This window comes from Callionymus lyra, chromosome 3, assembly GCF_982586985.1.
Source record: "Callionymus lyra chromosome 3, fCalLyr1.hap1.1, whole genome shotgun sequence".
Lineage (NCBI taxonomy): Eukaryota > Metazoa > Chordata > Actinopteri > Syngnathiformes > Callionymidae > Callionymus > Callionymus lyra.
In genome coordinates, this window is record NC_141820.1 from 25917448 (window position 1) to 25937786 (window position 20339).

At 39.5% G+C, this 20339-nt stretch overlaps 1 protein-coding gene across 2 annotated transcripts in view; it reads left to right on the top strand.

Annotated features, from left to right (window-relative positions):
- Positions 1-20339, top strand: part of LOC148084030 (voltage-dependent calcium channel subunit alpha-2/delta-1-like) — an 89435-nt gene that overhangs the window by 34276 nt on the left and 34820 nt on the right. For both annotated transcript variants that reach the window (XM_087787294.1, XM_087787293.1), the window contains exons 5-17: positions 4150-4185; positions 4898-5021; positions 11033-11164; positions 11267-11336; positions 11563-11613; positions 12949-13048; positions 15613-15771; positions 17271-17375; positions 17446-17524; positions 17618-17667; positions 17757-17846; positions 18983-19045; positions 19674-19757. In XM_087787294.1, coding sequence (XP_087643420.1) covers positions 4150-4185; positions 4898-5021; positions 11033-11164; positions 11267-11336; positions 11563-11613; positions 12949-13048; positions 15613-15771; positions 17271-17375; positions 17446-17524; positions 17618-17667; positions 17757-17846; positions 18983-19045; positions 19674-19757 — 1143 coding nt within the window. The remainder of the gene's footprint in view (positions 1-4149; positions 4186-4897; positions 5022-11032; positions 11165-11266; positions 11337-11562; positions 11614-12948; positions 13049-15612; positions 15772-17270; positions 17376-17445; positions 17525-17617; positions 17668-17756; positions 17847-18982; positions 19046-19673; positions 19758-20339) is intronic.

Genomic DNA, 20339 nt, shown 5'->3' on the forward strand with positions numbered 1-20339 from the left:
TGAGGTGCTGTGGTATTACTCTGCGAGGTGCTGTGTTATTACTCTGCCAGTTGCTGTGATATTACTCTGTGAGGTGCTGTGGTTTTACTCTGCGAGGTGCTGTGGTATTACTCTGCGAGGTGCTGTGGTTTTACTCTGCGAGGTGCTGTGGTATTACTCTATAAGGGGGCATTGTATTACTCCACAAGGCACTGTGGTATTACTCCGTGAGGCGCTGTGGTATTACTCCGCAAGGGGGCATTGTATTTCTCCGCGAGTTGCTGTGGTATTACTCCACAAGTCGCTGTGGTTTTACTCCGTGAGGTGCTATGGTATTACTCCGTGAGGGGGCGTTGTATTTCTCCGTGGGTCGCTTTGGTATTTCTCTATGAGGTGCTGTGGTATTACTCCGCAAGGCACTTTGGTATAACTCGGTGAGGCACTGCGGTATTACTCCGCGAGGTACTGTGGTATTACTCCGCAAGGCACTGTGGTATTAATCGGTGAGGCACTAGGGTATTACTCCGCTAAGTACTTTGGTATAACTCCGCGAGGTACTTTGGTATAAATCTGTGAGGCGGTGTGATATTACTCCGCAAGGCACTGTGGTATTACTCCGCAAAGCACTGTGGTATTACTCCGCGAGGTACTTTGGTATTACTCCGTGAGGAACTGTGGTATTACTCCGCCAGGTACTTTGGTATAACTCCGGGAGGCACTGTGGTATTACTCCTTGAGGCGCTGTGGTTGTACTCCGCGAGACACTTTGGTATAACTTTGTGAGCCGCTGTGGTACTACTCCTTGAGGCACTGTGGTATTACTTCACGAGGCACTTTGGTATTACTCCTTGAGGCACTGTGGTATTACTCCGCGAGGCACTTTGGTATAACTCTGTGAGGCACTTTGGTATTACTCCTTGAGGCACTGTGGTATTACTTCACGAAGGCACTGTGGTATTACTCCTTGAGGCACTGTGGTATTACTCCGCGAGGCACTTTGGTATAACTCTGTGAGGCACTTTGGTATTACTCCTTGAGGCACTATGGTATTACTCCGCGAGGCACTTTGGTATAACTTTGTGAGGCACTGTGGTATTACTCCGCGAGGCACTTTGGTATTACTCCTTGAGGCACTGTGGTATTACTCCGCGAGGCACTTTGGTATAACTCCGCGAGGCACTTTGGTATTACTCCTTGAGGCACTGTGGTATTACTCCGCGAGGCACTTTGGTATAACTCTGTGAGGCACTTTGGTATTACTCCTTGAGGCACTGTGGTATTACTCCGCGAGGCACTTTCGTATAACTTTGTGAGGCACTGTGGTATTACTCCGCAAGGCACTTTGGTATTACTCCTTGAGGCATTGTGGTATTACTCCGCGAGGCACTTTGGTATTACTCCTTTAGGCACTGTGGTATTACTCCGCGAGGCACTTTGGTATTACTCCGCGAGGCACTGTGGTATTACTCCGCGAGGCACTTTGGTATAACTCCGTGAGGCACTGTGGTATTACTCCGCGAGGTACTTTGGTAGTACTCCGTGAGGCACTGTGGTATTGCTTCACGAGGCACTTTGGTATTACTCCTTGAGGCATTGTGGTATTACTCCGCGAGGCACTTTGGTATAACTCCGCGAGGCACTTTGGTATTACTCCTTGAGGCACTGTGGTATTACTCCGCGAGGCACTTTGGTATAACTCTGTGAGGCACTTTGGTATTACTCCTTGAGGCACTGTGGTATTACTCCGTGAGGCACTTTGGTATAACTTTGTGAGGCACTGTGGTATTACTCCGCGAGGCACTTTGGTATTACTCCGCGAGGCACTGTGGTATTACTCCTTGAGGCACTGTGGTATTACTCCGCGAGGCACTTTGGTATAACTCCGTGAGGCACTGTGGTATTACTCCGCGAGGTACTTTGGTAGTACTACGTGAGGCACTGTGGTATTACTCCGCTAGGTACTTTGGTATAGCTCCGTGAGGCACTGTGGTATTACTCCTTGAGGCGCTGTGGTATTACTCCGCGAGTTACTTTGGTAGTACTCCGTGAGGCACTGTGGTATTACTCCGCAAGGTACTTTGGTATAGCTTCGTGAGGCACTGTGGTATTACTCCTTGAGGCGCTGTGGTATTACTCCGCGAGGTACTTTCGTATAATTCCGTGAGGCACTGTGGTATTACTCCTTGAGGCACTGTGGTATTACTCCTTGAGGCGCTGTGGTATAACACTGCGAGGTGATTTGGTATTACTTGTCTTGTCAGGTTCCTTCCCCCCTACCTGGTTTCCTCAGGTGACCCAGTCAGGGCCTTTTAGCCCCTGAAACAAAGCTGCTGCCATCAGTGACACACAAGACCCAAAACCACTTTACGTTTGTAGCTTGACTGTTATTTTCACAATCTAAAATTTCTTTTTCACCGTAATAAATCCTTTTTTTTTGGGACCATGAATGTCTTGGAGATAGTCTGTTAAGTGAAAAAACAACTTGTTATTCAAGAGACTTGGGTCCACTGGAGTTATTTAGATTCAACAATTTTATGCCTGGATGACCTAGAGATTTTTCATTCTAATTTTACTTTAAACTGTGGCAAATGGTTATTTAAGAAAATGTTAAGAGATAGATTAGTTTAACATGAAATACATCCCAAAAACAATTATGGTTGAAGAGAAACTTCCATTAAATCAATATATATATATATATATATATATATATATATATATACATACATACATGTGAATTGAAAAAAAATACAAAATAGACACATAGTCTCTGAAATTCTACCAATATGTCTCTGAACGAGCCGTTGATTTAGAGAAGATGCTATTGGCGTCTAAGGCTCACTCTTGCTTGAGAGCGTCTTAACCAGAGTTACTATCGTTGATCCAGATTAACTTTTTAACTGGAAAGACAGACTGTGGTGTCTCCAACATAACAGGGTTTCTAGGCTAGGTTAGGACACATATGCTCGTCTTTACCATACATCATTTGATGAGGTGAACGTGTACCTGTGCCTGCAGTTTGTCTTGTTTTCTCTTGCATTTCTGTCGGAGAAGTGGTGGGCAGGTGGTGGTGGGAGGAAGTGAATCAGCCGTGTGGCTCTGGGCGTCTTCATTGGTGAGCTTGTCAGCCCTGCTGCTCGTGACAGGAGACCCAGCCGAGCGGGAGCCACGCAGCCCACTTACTCCACTGTGTCGCAGCGCCAGATGATCGCGATCTGAAATATTACGCTGATCGATCTGCGTTGCTTTTCTGTTTCTGGGAAATCCTTCCAGGTTCTTCAGTAACGAGGCACAGACTGATATTTGGAGATAAGAGCCTAGCTAAGCTATGAAGACTTTTTTCATTGGCATTCAAGAAAAAACGGATAAATATGTACTTTAAAGTTCTATATGAATTTAATATCCATTATGTTGAGGTATTGGGATTGAAGAGTAATTTTGCTCAATATCATTTAATGTATTAAATCCAACTTTTTGTCACCTGTTGAATCCACCACATCATTGATGGTATATTGATTCGTCTTTCAACTGAACTGCCATCTGTCCCGCCTCTTTCTGGCGCCTCTTTTTAATTACGCCGGATTTGATAAATCTATTATTTCAGTGAAAATACAAGTGTCTGACTTTCTGTTACATTTGCATGCAACTGATTTAACAAGTATTTAATCTGAAAGCTAAATGGATGATAATATTTTCAAATCTCATACTAAAATGTTGTGATCAGATTAGATACCCATTTTCAAAAGTAACAATACCACCACCTCCCACGACCCCTTACTTATGTATTTAAAGGAAAGCCAAGGAGGGAGCACTTAAGTTAATTTAGTTTTTATTAGCCTTGATTTCCCAATATTTAAATGTGAACAACCTCAAATTTGTATTATTTTTTGCACCTCAAGCTTGAAACTTCTTGCACTTTTTTATTAATTATAAATATTTATATGTATATATATGTGAGTCTGTAAATTGTTACATGTTGTAAGAATGATATTTTTGCATTTTTCTTGTAAAAAAATAAAAAAGGTTTCTTTTAAATTTAAGGTGATTTTGAATTTCAGAATCGTGACATCCGGATTGCATACAAATATTAATACATCTTCATTATTTCATAGCACTTTTAAGTTTAAATTGAATCATTTATTTATGCACTAACATGTTTTCTGTCTCCCACAGGCGGAGAAAATTGCGTACTTCAACTCCAAAGACGACGTAAGTGAAACTCTCTTCTCATCCACAGTCGACTCTTTAAATCTAATGCAACTATTAAAACCAGAACAATTTACAGTTTCTGAGCTTTTATGAACTAGAACTCCAAAACGCCCAACATTTTGATTTTCATTTTGTGAAAAGGCACAACAAGAGGAACCAGACAAAAGCAGCAACTTCAGAATCTGCATCTTAATGCATCTTAATGTTTTCAGAAGACAATAGAAAAGTTAGAAACAGACAGAAGGTCAGTATAGGATCTCAAGCACGTCAGGTGAAAAGGTTTTCTGATTAGATGCGAGATTTGTGCAGGAGTGCACGAGCGTACGTGTGTGAAAGAATGTCATGGTGATTTTATTTTTCATGGCCGTTGCATCTCTGTCCCGCGTACGTGTTGGTAAAGCCTCCTCTGGCCTCGGACATCATCTGTCTGCTCCGATAAACAGGGATCAGCGTCTAATTCCTGGCTACTGTCCCAGTAGGAAAGAAGCACACACCCTGGGCTCACTTGTGTCACTCTGGATTTGACTGACAGCCCCCCCCCCCGCCCCCCACTCCGGTTTTTAAGTCAGACTAAAATATAGATTCAGCTCTGGAGTTTTAACTCTAACCTCCTCTGAGGCGATCTGAGCTCTAGTCAACGTTGACACTCGGTCTCAGAGAGTTTGAATCTACTTTTAAGAACACACCTGAATGTTTCCATCTTTCTTCGCAGCTCAATCAGACGGAGAAAAAGAACAGATACGTGCCGGACGATTTCCACGTGGACCCAGATTTCGGGCGACTTGTTTCATACAACACCACTGCTGTCCACATCCCCACGGACATATACGAAGGCTGTAAGTCAACACTTAACATTTTTTAGAACTCATGATGACTATATTAAAGACAGATCGTTTTTTTATAAAGGCCACCCATGCAACACTTAAAGTGACTCTTAAGTTACATTTTCAATAGCAGTTATTCAACTGTGAGTATTTTATGAGTTTAAATAATATATTTTTTAAAGCAAAAAGACAACAGTAAATGTATTTATCAGCATTTAGTTATATAATTTGTTTATGCCCACGTTATTTTGTTTTAATAGTCTCATTTCATTTAATATGTTGTTTAATTTGTATTTATTTTATTCATACTTGTACAAGGGTCAGTAAACTTTTCTCGTTTAAGTTGTTTTGGAGCCTTCCTGTCATAATAACGCACACTTTCTGTTCAACTAAAACACTACACAACACTACACTACAACACAGTTAATGGTCACGTTAAAAAAAATAAACCCAAATTAAAGTATTGGTAGCCTTAATGTTGTCTCTGGAGAAATGTTTTTTCTTTAACCCTTGTCTTATATCAGGGTCAAGGTGACCCGCAATCCCAAAAACAAATGTTTGTTTGTGTGTGATCGACCTCCATGGCTTCCAGAAAAACCTATGTAGTTGCTGAGGTTGTTAACCTTGACACGGAGACAACACAAGGGATACCACAAACACATTGGATTTTAAGCCTTCGGGTCACCTTGACCCTAGGATAGCACAATGGTTCATTTCTTGAAGAAAAACAGGATTTAGTCAAGAAATGCTCGCATAGGAACTAACTTTACTCACAGACGATCAATTGTATGACTCCCTGTTCTATACTGGAATCACCACAAACAATAGTGTGTTGTGTTTACAACTATGGTAAGAAACATGATCAGTTCCTGATTATTACTGGTTTATAAATATGAATGAGACAAATGAATAAACTGAGATAATGAATTTGAACTTTTCGACCATTCAATACAGGGTACTCATAGGTCAATTCATAGACAGACCTTCAGATAGAAAAAATGTATGTTATTTTTGTGCAATTCTCGCTAGTTACACAATCTTGTAACTGAAATCAGCATGTTGTCAGGAAAATGTGGGATTATTTTAAAAACAAAACACATTTCAGACAATACAAATCTACTGAAATTAAATGATCTAAATATTTATTTTATTTTTCTTTGACCCAGTGACTAAAGCATAATGGACAGGTTCCTATGGTTGGGAGACTAATACAAACTTTGTCAACCAGACTTTTATTGTGCAGGTCAATTTTTGTTCCTGAACAGACACTAAAATAATTTAATCTCAGATTAGAAGTAGAAATGGACTAAAATGGCAGCAAGTAATGACAAACAATGAGTGCATTAAAAGTGGTCTAAATTTGTGATTTATTTATCATTTATTTCGAAGATTTAAGCATCAAAAACTAAATATATGTCACTAGATCATTGTGCAAAAATACTTTCATAAATACTGTTGGCATTTGCTTAAAGCTCCTTTTAAGCCAACGACTGTAAATGCTTCATGATTACTTGATCAACTTCAGTAATCAACGTCAGTGTTGAACTATTCCTCTCTATATATAGAGGCTAACATGCTGATGGTCCAGACATCCCCTCTTTACACCGGCCCGACAGCTGCTGCTCTTTTTAACGCCTAGCTTGCGTCTCTGGAGATAAAGTGGGCCACAACTGAATCCCTCCAAACTCTCCAGTCGTGAGACTCGATTGAAACCGTCAGTTAAGTCTTTAGAAAAGTCGTATGTGACCCTTGAACGTCCACTGAGCTCGTAGATTTGACTAAACATCTGCAGAATACTAAGTGAGTTTCTAGGAAGCACTTGCATTAGAATTATTCAAATAATTTCGAATATAATAGCCACATTAAACCACATTAAAGTAAAACTAATAGTGGATAAAATGATATTAGATCCACCTGAGGTTTAAATGAGATTCATAGTTGATGAAAACAAGGGATGAAGGCTCAAGCATTGACACACTCGCACACGTTTCGAGTCTTTAACGGATTCATTTTCCCTGAAAACGCTTCATTATTTTGACTTATGCCCAAATTTTGTACATCAACGTCCTCGCTGGAAACCCAATCACGTCACTTACTCGCATAATAAATAGTGACTGTGTGCATTTCAAGGGCAGCGGATGTTCCTCCGCTGCCAGTTTCTGTTACTTTGCTGCTTCTATCATGTGGTCTGGGTCGCCGTGTCATATGTTAAAAATTTCCCATCCTCCTGCTGCTCTTCCTCCAGGCCAAGTCTCTGGACATGAAGCAGCAAAAGCAAACAAGACAGGCCACTAGTCACACTGGATCTTTTCCCCCCATTAATTAGATGAAGTCAATCGCAGATGACCATCCCCGAAATCTAGTCGGCTCCGGGCTTTAATAATGCGGCTTATTAGGTTTCCCAAATGTTCCAGCGCTACAGAAGATGGATAGTTACTGCTATGCTAACTGTAAGTAATACCTCATAAATCTTGTGTCTTCGCAGTAATTTAGAGGATTTTAACTTGATTTAAAAAGTTCCAGGAAATGACGAAGCGAGATTTTACGCAGAGAAATAACCCAAGTTTAGTTTCAAACCTGTATCTAATACATCTTGGGTTCAATCTTAATTTTAAGAAAATACAATTATTTTATTTACAATATTTTCTTTGAATTCACTGTTATTTTAATGTTAAAAAATAATTAAAAATAAATATAATTATTTTAATTATTGTATATGAATTGAATGTAAGTTCAATTTAAGAAAATCATTAAATTAAATACAATTACCAAGTGAGCCAAAGTCGAACCAAAGAATGAATATGATGGTAAAACCTTTAAAAATATAAATTATCATTGTCATTATCATAACAACTGTGTTAGAATCGACGTGTCCATCAATGGAATTATACTCGCCTAATTCAGTCAATACCGGTAGCAAAGGTAAGTAAGTAAGTAAGTAAGTAAGTAATATATATTTATATAGCGCTTTTCGAGACCAGGGTCACAAAGCGCTTTAACAATCAAAACAATACTCAAAACAGTACATACTTCAAAGATCAAGACAACACCGAGAACAACACAGGAGTTCGAGAAATTCAAGGAAAAGCCTGCACAAATAGAAACGTCTTAAGATGTTTCTTAAAGGAGTCAGTAGACTCCATCAAGCGTAAAGAGAGAGGAAGATTGTTCCAAAGCTTAGGAGCAACAGCCTGAAAAGATTTCTCTCCTCTGGTCCTGAGCCGTGTGCGTGGAACCATAAGTAGATTCTGATCCACAGACCTCAGAGCCCGAGCTGGGGTGTAAGGCTGGATCAGATCAGTGATGTAAGGAGGAGCCTGACCATGAATAGCTCTGAAAGTAAGAACCAGAATTTTAAAGTTGATCCTGAAAGAAACTGGAAGCCAGTGAAGAGTTTTAAGGACCGGAGAAATGTGAGTTCTTCTACTAGAGCGGGTCAGAATTCTCGCTGCAGAGTTAAAGAATTAACTCGGTGAAGGTGAAAAAAAGGCTCCAGCTTTGAAACTGTGGTCCTTTTTCACATGATCAATAATTGAAAAGCATTGAGGAAAATGCCCAGATTTCACATGAAAAAACATTGTTTTCAACCCTTGTTTTATCTCGGGGTCAAGGTGACCCGGAGGCCCGAAATCGCCTGAGATAACACAAGGGTTATAATAGATTCTTGTGGGTTTCTCTCAAGTCCAGTTGGCCATAGATCTTATATCCGAGGACTGTGACTGGCCGACGTCTGTTTTTCCATGACAATAGGATGTTTAGACATGACACACACGCACCTACACACAAGACACACCCTCGGTCTCTGTCTTTGACTACTCCAGGATGACGGTTAACTCCATTAAGGGTCACTTCTCTTGACCAAGCCCGGCGTCCCTATGAAGAAGGAACGTCATTTTTACTCGTTCTACCGCCTTCCCTTCACACTTCTTCTCGGCCGGGTCTCTTAACAGTAACCTCTGCGGCGCCACCTCACGTGTTCAATCCATCGTCCGCATCACACGTCAATAGGGTCGACGCGAACGTGCGGCCGCCGCCGTCTCCCGCATTAGTCGCCCTGATAAGAATCTATTTCCCCGCTGATCCGGTGTGGGTGCTCGGACTGGGATCTCTCAGTCACCGCATGAGAAACTCTTCCGGGGGCCGGTTCGTGACCGACTCACTCGGAGGTGTGTGTGTGTGTCATGCAGACGTATAGATGGAATGTCTGCGAGCTCATTAGGCAGATGGGTGTCGATGCAACGAGGGGAGTTGAGAGAAGAGCACAGCGGCTCTGGCAGGAGATCGGAGGCTCGTCTGATGCCCATTTGCATGGACTGTGTGTGGCACCTGTCGGCCCACGACACCCACGCTCTGTGATGTGCCGAGATACTGTGACACGCCGTGAATGAGTGTGTTTTTGTTGAGCGCGGAGTCCCCACTGGCGAAGCTCATAGCATGGAAATTGATTTCCTTCTCTTCTTTAACTCTCATGCCTCTTGATACGTGTCCTATTTTATCTGCTCTGATGCCCGAACAAGCAAATGCGTCTTTCACACGAGCGTCTTCTACTTCCTTTTTCCATCTCCCCGGCCACACTTTCTACAGAATCATAGGCGTTAAGATGATCGTAAGAAAGGCCCGTTGGCTTGTAGAGGAAGCGCCAGTGTTGGAAATGAAGGTACCAAGAAAAATACCAACGTTCAGATAGAAAAAAGTAAAAATACAATAGCATGACCTGCAAAAAACTACATTTAAGTGCCTCAATAAAACACCATAACGCTGAATCAGCAAAATCTCTGGACGGGTTACAACAAGATGTTTGTGTATTTGCATTAGGGCTGCACGATATATATCGAAAAAATATCGATATCGCGATATTGGCACGTGTGATTTGCATATCGAAAACATGTGCGATTATTTATAATTTTTTATTGTATGAATCAAGCATTTCTTAAATGTGCACTAAGGACAATCAGTGTCATGTTTTGCAAAGTTGTAAATTTGTACTTCTATGTCTTGTTGTCATTTACGCTAGGCGCTGACTTAGCGTATTAACACGGAAGTAAGACTAACTTATGAGCGCTACTCGAACGCGAGTGATCCAGTCAGCCGCGAAAGGAGATAGGATTTATTATTGATTTGGTGATATCGCGACGCGCCGGTGGCTCCTCTCTGATGTCGCTCAGTTTCGCAGCAAACCGATGCCAGTCCCGCGAAAACTGAGCGTTATAAGTGATATTCTTTTCCCGATCATGTCGGCACCGAAGCGCAGAAATAAACGAAGGGCATGCACACGGCCACATTTTTAGGTGAAAGAAAAGAATATCGCATTAATATCTATATCCCAATTCAAGAAACCAATATAGAATATCGCACATACTTACAATATCGTGCAGCCCTTCTTTGCAACTACAGTACTTATATGTTGTTCTGTATGTATGTGTCGCCTAGCGTTTAGAAACGTTGTGCCCATGTGTGAGAATGTTTGTGTGTTGAGGAAAAAAACTTAATAAAGTAATGTTTCAGTGCTTTTTTTTCTGTGTTGAAATGTTTTGTTCCATATATAAAAATGACAGGTGGAAGAGTCCAGGTGAATCATTTTTTTCTGCTGCAGAAACCACTTATAAGATCAAATATACCTGGTAGTAATAGTCAACTCCTGGTGAAATTGTAACCACAAGTTCCATTGTTATAGTGCATTTGTTAATGGCTGAATGTAATCTGGGGTTTTATAAATCCTTCCATGTGTTCAGGAGTCAAACCTAAGAGCAATCCATCAATTTGCGATGGTTGTTAATGGATAATAACCGACATCACCACAGGTTTTTCATTTCTGATATGGAAGGTTTGTTCAGGAACTCTTTCAAAAGTTTGAAGGTCTCCTCCCATCCACACTGGCTTCACTGTGACAAACATGTCCTCGGGCTCGGTACACTTCACCAAATTGCTTCCACAATTCAAGGGTCATTTCCATGGGGTTCCTGTCTTTCAAATGTTCATTAAATCCTACTTTTCATCGTCTCTCTCTCTGCCTGTCTCTTCAGCCACCATCATTCTAAATGAGCTGAACTGGACCGAAGCTCTGGAGGATATTTTCAGGAAGAACAAGGAGGATGATCCATCTCTGCTGTGGCAGGTGTTCGGTTCAGCCACTGGACTGGCACGATATTTCCCAGGTGAGCCTGATTTCACAGCAAGTCTTTAAATGTTTTTAAATTTCATTTAACATTTTCAACCATTTATCCTCCCTTTATTAATCTCCAATGTATTTGCTTCAGCTTCACCGTGGATAGACTTGAGCAAGTCGGCCAATAAGATTGACCTGTACGACGTGCGGCGGCGGCCGTGGTGAGTTCATCGTAGGATATTCATTTTTGTATAGTTTCTTATATAGATAAAACACTGTCACTGCAAATATATCTGATCAGTCACAATAAAGATAATCTGGCATGTCAATAATGAAAATGTATGACCAAAGACTGATGAAGAGAATGACTAATCATAATTTCTATGCAGATGTTGAGCAAATTATTCCCTTTTTTTTCCTTGACTGAGTGTCTGTGTTACTCACCAGGTACATTCAGGGGGCGGCATCACCTAAGGACATGCTCATCCTGGTGGATGCGTGAGTGACGACCTTGTGATTCATCCCTGATAGTCATATTTCATTTACTTTTTGTTCACTGGAAGGCCCTGACGCGCAGCCTTAGACCCTCTGGACGCCGTCATGTGTGTCTTGGCTCCTTCTTGTGACAAAAAAAAAATAAAAAAAATGGAGGCAGTTGATTTTAACCTGAAGCGTCTGGACACTGTTGTCACAAAGATTTGGTTGAGTGGACGGAGTGTTTGGAGGGTCATGAAATTAAAATCTAGATTGTGAACAAGACGGGATGAAGTTAAGTGCTTTAAGAGTGGTTTTATTACATTTTTTCAGGTCAAAAACGTCCATACCAATATAGAGTAGTCAAAATGAAGACACTTAATTTAAATTTTAAACAATGCTGCATATTTACAATCACAAACTTGCACAAAACTTTTTTATTCTGTTTTTTTAAGCCTATTTGTTACGACTGAGCACTCTGGTGGCCACGGAAAAGAGCCTTTCTCATTAAAACAACAACAAAAACAGGGCTGTTTTCACCACCTGTCTTTCCCAAATTTGTCATATTGCAACAATTATTTGAAATTCGTAATAAAGTCTACAGTCTATACAGGAACAACGACAAAATATATTTTAATACTGTAGGAACAAGGATATATTTGTAGTATTGTCGAGTACTTGACTCTGATGTTACAGACCACATGACTCTTGACAAAGTACTAACTGCTTTCATTTGTTTTGAATCCAAAATAAGTCCAAACATCAGCTTTTGGAGTCCACTGTATCCTCTCGTCCTTAGTCGTCACATGGCTCTTGTGGGATTTTATTATTTGTATAGCTGTGGAATACATAATGAATGCTGCCATCTGACAGGTGGCAAGTTAAATTGCAGCACAAAAAATAAATACAATAAAATATCAAAATATTTTATTTTAAACACATTTAATTGAAATTTAAAACGTGAAACAACAGGTAAAAAATGAAATGTGAGTTAAAAGCTCCCCAAAAAACGTAAATAAATAAATTGCGATATAACGCAGTATTAATATATTCTACACAAACTTGTAAACACTGTGATAAAAAGAAGAAATTAGCCCTTTTACTTGCTTTTATTCAATACATCTAGTCCAGTCAATTTAAGTCATGTGGCTCATGTGGAGGTCCTGCCACTTTTTGACCCGAGGACAGGCCTTATATATATTAATGTTGGATCCAAATCGAGATTTAAGAACAAACAATAGCACACAATGATCATGTGACTGCTGTTGAGCTTTTTGAAAACCTAAACTGTTGTAATCCTGCAACACATGTCTCAGTATTAAAGTTAAGTCACGCTTCTGTTGTCTCCCTGAACTGTAGGAGTGGAAGTGTGTCGGGCCTCACTCTGAAGCTCATCAGGACGTCTGTCAGCAAGATGCTGGAGACCCTGTCGGACGACGACTTCGTCAACGTGGTCTATGTGAGTGACTTTCTCAAATAATTCTGTGCCACGTGAAGTTGCTTTTTCCTGGACCTGGTGATGGAACAGTTCATGCGCTCAGAGTCCGTGGAGGGAGAAGTGGAGTAAATGCGGCAGCTCTGCTCGTGTTGTGAGTCATTGATTTAAAGAATAGAAGTGACCAATGTGTCGCACATGGATGCATAAGTCGGTCTCTATCTGCTAGCCGTGTGCATGTGGGTCTCACAGAGGTCAGTATGGCAACACCTGAAGCCCACACAACTTATCAGAGTGAAGCCTTGAGATGGTGAATGAACAAGTTGAAGTTATGAGATGTTTGACATTATATTATTATATCTTGTTTGAGATTCATGTGCAGAATGATCACAATATTATGTGTCAGCTTTGACACGGTGATTCATCTTTGGGTTGAAGAGAATGTGATGAGTCAAGTAGATTCGTTATCACTGTGGTTTCATCTGATGTGTTGATCCCGGGTGGCCGCTAGGTGTCAGTGTTTCATGCTTTTAACAAGGATCGCCTGAACGTTCATTCTGCTCTCAAAATAATGTTTATATTTAACTATCCTTTTGTAAATTAATACTTGAATCCGACAAACTTTTCAAACAGCTTTTAACTGTGACTTAAAGTGTTTTTTCTACTCATAGTAAGTCTTATTTGTCGCTCAAAGTGTCTACACTTGATCTTCAAAAATAAATTTTGGATTAATTGTAAGTAAGTAAGTTCCTCGCACACGGTTCAGGACCAAAGTGAGAAATCCTTCAAGGCTGTTGCTCTAAGTTTTGGAACGATCTTTCTCTCTCTTTGCGCTTGATGGAGTCTACTGACTCCTTCAAGAAAGATCTTAAAACATTTTTATTTGTTCCGGCTTTTCCTTGATTTTCTGAAACTCCCGTGTTTATCTCAGTATTATCTTGACCTTTAAAGTATATATTTTATACCACCTTGTTGCTTGGTTGGTCAGTGTAAAAAAGCGTTTAACTTTAATATTGCCGTAAGATAAAAACATGGTTCTCCGTGCAGTGTTTTTCCCCATGAAGCTCCTAAAGATAATTATTACTTCATAGTGAAGCTATTTCTTCCTCCAGCCCCGCCTCCTGTATCATTTCTGAAATGAAATCATAAATCGCTCTTAATTTTGCCTTCAAAATATTTACTCTTTTTTTCTCTTGTCAGCAGTAAAGTGTGTTGGTTCTGAGCGTCCAAATCAGCTAAGTGAAAGCATCGATGGGTGGAAACGAAATGAGTCAGCGTTTTGAATATGCTCGTTGATGGCAGCTGCTCAGTGAGAGGAAGGAGTGGATGGATAAAAGAATGAAAGGATGGAAATCTGGTTGATGACAGGGTGAGAGGTGGAGAGCTTAGAGAATGAATTGTTTGATTAATGCAGACGCTGAACACAATAAAGACGAGACATAGGATAGATTTATAAAATGGCTGCTTTATTGTACAAAACTCATAATTGACTGAATTATTATTTTATTTAATGAATGCCCTTGGTGTCCCCAGCCTGTTCCCCGGGGTAACTGGGATAGGCATCACATACCTGCAACACCATTAATTAATTTAAAGGATGAAAAGAAGGTCAAAATAAATGCAATCAATAATTATTTGGTACATTTTTAATTTACTGTAGTTTGATCTAGGAGATGGTGGAAAGAATTGTCTACACAGTAATATTGGTTATTAATGTGTTCATTTAAAGTAATAGTAGAGAAACAAAGCTAGCATTTCCTGTGTAGAATTGGCCTCCAGCCTTAAGGGGGCGCTGTTTCTGCGTCGGTTTTGCTTTGGGTGGCTCAGGAGAAGAAAGTCTTTTTTTGCATTGTGTTATAATTAAAAATACATTTTTAAATGTAAATCACATTTTATAAAAATAAATCCATGGTCGTGTACATTACAAACTCACAAATGCAGCTGAGAAGTGTATCATTGATGAGGAAAATCATGTGATACAAATGTTGATGAGTCTCTAGTATTATGGAATCGACTTAATTGATGTATTTGATGTGAAATATAATTATTAGATTCGGTCTACGATGCAGAATATAATTGGAAAAACGTGTTTCTTGTTATTGTTGTAAAATGGAGAAGCATCCCTGATGTCAGGAGGTGGGTCGGTTAGTGTCTTGTGAGTCCGAAGCAGATGTTTGGTATTAATGAGCCCGGTTCTCCAAAGAATCTGTGTTGATATTCATGCAAGGATTGATTGAGGCTCCATCTGTTACTCCACACCAACTCAGAACTAACTTAGTCGACTTAGTTTTGTTTCTTAATTCTGCAATAACAAGACTTGTTTGTGTGTGTGTGTGTGTGTTTGACCTCCTTATGCCTCTATTATCACACCCACCTGTTCTCCTGCCAATCCTCCCTTCTTCCCCCACAGCCTCCTTTGGTCAGTGCAGACAAACCTTCACTTCACACATTTGAACTCTCACCGTCACCCACACGTTCAGGAGTCACTGCATGGTTCTACAAATGTTGTGAAACCACATATTTCAGAGTAAATATGTGCAGGTTTCTTCCCTCTATTCCCCTCGTCCCTCAATCCCTGTTCCCTCCAGTTCAGCGACGAAGCCACACACGCTGCCTGTTTCAAGAACCTGGTTCAGGCCAACGTGAGGAACAAGAGGCTTCTGAAGGAGGCGGTGCAGAACATCACTGCGAAGGGACCCACCAACTATAGGGGGGGCTTCGAGCTGGCCTTCCAGCAGCTCTTTCAGGTAAAACCATTTCAAAACCAGTGTGAGGGAAGCTTTTTAGAAGGTGTTACCTACTGACAGAAGTAGTTTCTGACTCTGGAGAAATATAGTTTGCACGGCTTGAATTCGCTTAAAACCACTGATCTATCCACCTTCATTTCTGTGAAGTGGAAAATAATATCATTTTTGGACCAAATCAATCTAATCTCATTTTAAGATAAAGCTTCTCTAGCTTAAATTTAATCGAAAGTAGCTTATCCTCTTATAACTCTGTATTTAATACATTCCTGTATAGTGAACATGAACAATAATAATCTCTTTGTCTCCTAACTGAATTTTCTTTTTCGTAAAGTCCACTTTCTATACACGCTTTTAGGGCTGTGTGGTATAATATTTTAATTATTTTTTGTTGTTCATTTTCAGGTTTAGTTATGTTAAAGTTCAATTATGTAAAGTGGGACGAATATGTTCAATACATTTTTTGAATTGGAATTAATAGTCTAATTATCAGTTACCTGCCGCTATGTGGAAAAACTTGTTTGTGAAACACTTTTTAAAGTGGCTATTTAAAGGGCAACTAAGGTCAAAGCCTAACTTTCCTGAATTAGTTACTTGGTACAATTTCATTTAATGTAAATAAGTGTAAAGTGACACTCACAGATGAGTATAATGGAGGTCCAAGAGGTCCATAGATCACTAGTTCTCGGCCTTGGCAGAAACTTGTAATAATATGAGATTCGGCTTTTGTCCACCTGAGGCTACCGTAGTTCATTTCATAGAAAGTTAACTTTGTATCCTTAATAATAGATTCAAGAAATGTATGACATTATGTATTATCTTTGTATTTATTTATTTTTTGCAATTTGGTGAAAAAGAAACATTTTATATTACTGGCATAACATATAGTTTGTAGTCTATAGTCTGACAGCAAAAATGATTAAAATATATCCGGATTACTTGATGCAGCAACAAATATGATTAGAGCTTAACCAGTAAATTAAAGCAAATTTAAGTTCATATTTTATATTTACATCTAGAAAACTATGCCCAAATTGTAATTTGTTTTAAAGTGATTAAATGTGTTTGTAAAGAAATTATGAATAGCACAAATGTAAGTAAATATTTAGGTAATTATGTGGTAATTTGTTTGTAAATTGTAATTTTTTCTATTGTACTTTTTTCTATTATAAGTTAATAAGAAATGTGTGAAATTTAAATAAAGATTGATGTTTTGAGTGAAAATGAACGACACCAATAAGAGGAGATTTTCATTTAGAAATGACTTACTAACCTCTAATCTTATTAAACTTGTAAAGGCTCATTAACTTAAGTGCACAATGATTTAAATCTAAATCTTTTTTCTTTTTTTTTAAAAGGAGTGGAGTTATTTTCTTAGCAAAAGACGACATCAAGCGGTCATTATTAGAATTGCAGAACATTTACTTGTGCCGTTTCTTCACAACCTAACAAAATACACTGTTTTATGAGTTTAATTAATATATTAAATTGATCTTTCACAGAGAAACGTAACCAGAGCTGACTGTAATAAGATCATCATGCTTTTTACCGACGGAGGGGAGGAGAGAGCAGAAGAGATTTTTTCCAAATACAATCCCAAACAAGCAGTAAGTAAACATGTAATTCAAAATTATCAATCAATTATGATGCATTTAAAAATATATTTTTGTCTTACAGGTGAGAATTTTCACGTTTTCCGTGGGCCAACATAACTACGATAAAGGACCCGTGCAATGGATGGCATGTGCCAACAAAGGTTCCTGAATGCATCACATTACAAGTCTTTCTTGAACAAATTTAAATCAAGTTTAAAAAAAGAATGGTTCCATGTTCATCTCTTTTTTAATAGGTTACTACTATGAAATTCCCTCTATTGGAGCAATAAGGCTTAACACGCAAGTAAGAAACTCCTTTTTTCTTATATACACACTGGTTACGTTTTGTCTCCCTCGTGTGGCAGAACGTTATAAAGCAACATGTTTCAACAGGAGTACTTGGATGTCTTGGGAAGACCGATGGTGAAGGCTGACCGAAAGGCCAAGCAGGTTCAGTGGACAAACGTCTACCAGGACGCTCTGGTATGCAACAGATTTTGTATATTTAACAGTGGATTATAAGTTACTTGCACTTATTTTAATATATTTAATATATTTATATATTGAAATATTTAGTATTTTAAATATAACAGTTTTTCCATCACAAATAAAACAGTTTTCTGCGTAAGTGTGTAGAGTTACTGACCGTGTCAGCTGCACCTCTCAAATAAATCCACACGACGCGCCGGTGAAGAAGAAACTTCCTGCCGGTGAAGTTGTTAATCATTTGACTGATAAGAAGCTGTCAACATCTGCGGTTAAAAATGACCTCCGGAGCACCAGACGCGTCTCTGTCTTTTGTTAACAGAAGCTTCTTGCATTAGGGGACGACTTGACGTGTAGACTGATAAAACATTTGTTTAGTTATTAAAAAAACAAGTTTGTATCACTGCACTCATTTTTCATTCATTTTCTTTTCATCTTACAAAATACATTTTTGTTCTATCTAAGTCAAATAAACGTATCTGTGAGCATTATATTGGCGACACTCAAGAGATACGTCAATCAACACAGTTTTTTGATGGATTGCGCATTGAGAGGTGAGGCACTGCCTCACCTGCCTACCCTGACCGCATGTCCTTGCTGGTTGCCTATTTTTAAAATGTGTTTGTTGAAAATTGTGCTGAGTGAGTGACAAGCACATTACTCTTTTTTTTACCATAACATTTTTTCACAGTATTTTAACCGTTGTATGGGGGAAAAAAAATCTTTTTTTTAACATGGCAAGAACTTTGTCACTTCCCAAACAAGTGAACACAATTTATACGTTACAATTTTGGACTTTTTAGCTTGTGTTCCAGGACTACTCACACTTGCTGACTCAGAAATGTCAACCAAAACTCTCCTACTTGCTTTTAACTAGTTATTTTTAACCCTAAATACTTGCTAAACTGGGCCTATGTTTGGGTGGCACTACCCTAGAAGTGGTTGGTGCTACCATAATGAAGGTTTTGCGAGTGCAAAGCATTGTTTGAATCTTTTCTGAGCTTAATTATAGTGACGGTAAATTGAAATGTGTCTATCAAATCTTCTAGTAATAGGAGGAATCGTCACTAAAGAGTAAAAGAAAAACAATAGGAGCGCAACTTTTTAAAGCTTTTTCTTTGCATTCTTTACAGGAACTCGGGCTGGTGATCACTGGAACTTTGCCCGTGTTCAACAAGACCAACACAGGGTCAAAGGTGAGACAGTTTTGGTTCTAATCTGCTCATATCGTATTCATTGACATTTTATTTGCCAAAGACGACCAGATTTTAAATGTTGTAATATTTGACTGTATGACATTTTAACGAGTCACATGTTGGCCTGTAAATAGTTAGTCTTTGATTTTCTGCTCAATATTTTTATTGTGTGCATCCTCGTGTGTGATTTAGAGGCCACATGTGTGGGTTTATGACCCTGCGTGTTCACCAGAACAGACAATTCGGATAAAGTCACATACATTCATAATATAGATGCTGTCGATTATGTTTTTCTTTTCTTCTGCTGTCTGCTTTTTTTGTGGTTCATCTTGGCTTCCTCTGGCAAGGGTCCCCCTAGTGTCCCTCCCACGTGCTTCCTCGTGGAGCTGGAGTCAAACCTGCAGATCACAGGAACATGTAATCTAGTCCAGTAGCTAAGTGCTTCAAGATGAGCCAGAGAGAGACCACCACCGTGACGCGAATGCCTCGTCGGTGACTCGCGTCGGCGTGAGGGTCTTCAGGGACCGAGACCCCCCAAAAAAACTCTAATTTCCTTCAAACTTCTATAAAGGACTCCACGCAGGTCACGACGACCACATCACAGTTTTTTTTTCCTTTTGTCCAACAGAAATCTCAGAACCAGCTGATCCTGGGAGTCATGGCTATAGACGTGTCCCTGGAAGACATCAAGAGAATAACTCCACGCTTCACCGTGAGTCTTGTTTGTCGCTCATGGAGGGAAGAGTGAATCCACCGTCACACAGTCATGCATTCATCCATCAATACTGTCACACACTCTCTGGTCTACTGCAGGAAAAGGTGGACTTTCCCAGCCACAAACCAATAGCTTGTATTAATGGATTCTTGTCATCCAGAAGTGCAGCTGGTTTGCACATAACTGCCTCATGTGACTCAGAAGTCGACTCAACCGTCAGACTGTGAGGCTAAAAACAAGTGCAGGAAAAAATGTGTTTTAGAAAGAGAATTAATTTGGTTAAAGAGACGCATGAGTTTTGTATTAGTACAAAATGTTATTGACATCTTTTCAAAGCAGAAGATTTTTTGATTTGGCCCCCAGGGACCTGGTTTGGTTCAGATGTGATTGTAGATCCTCATATGTTGGAGGGAAAGATGTGTTTTAAATACATTTGTTTTAGTGAAATAAACAACTAGTTGCAAGTTTAACTGCAGTTATATTGAGCAGTGTTCCACTCTATTCAACCTTTTTTTATATTAATCTCTGGATCAAGGTGACCCTAAAGGCCCGAAAAACAAATGTGTTTGTGGTATCCCT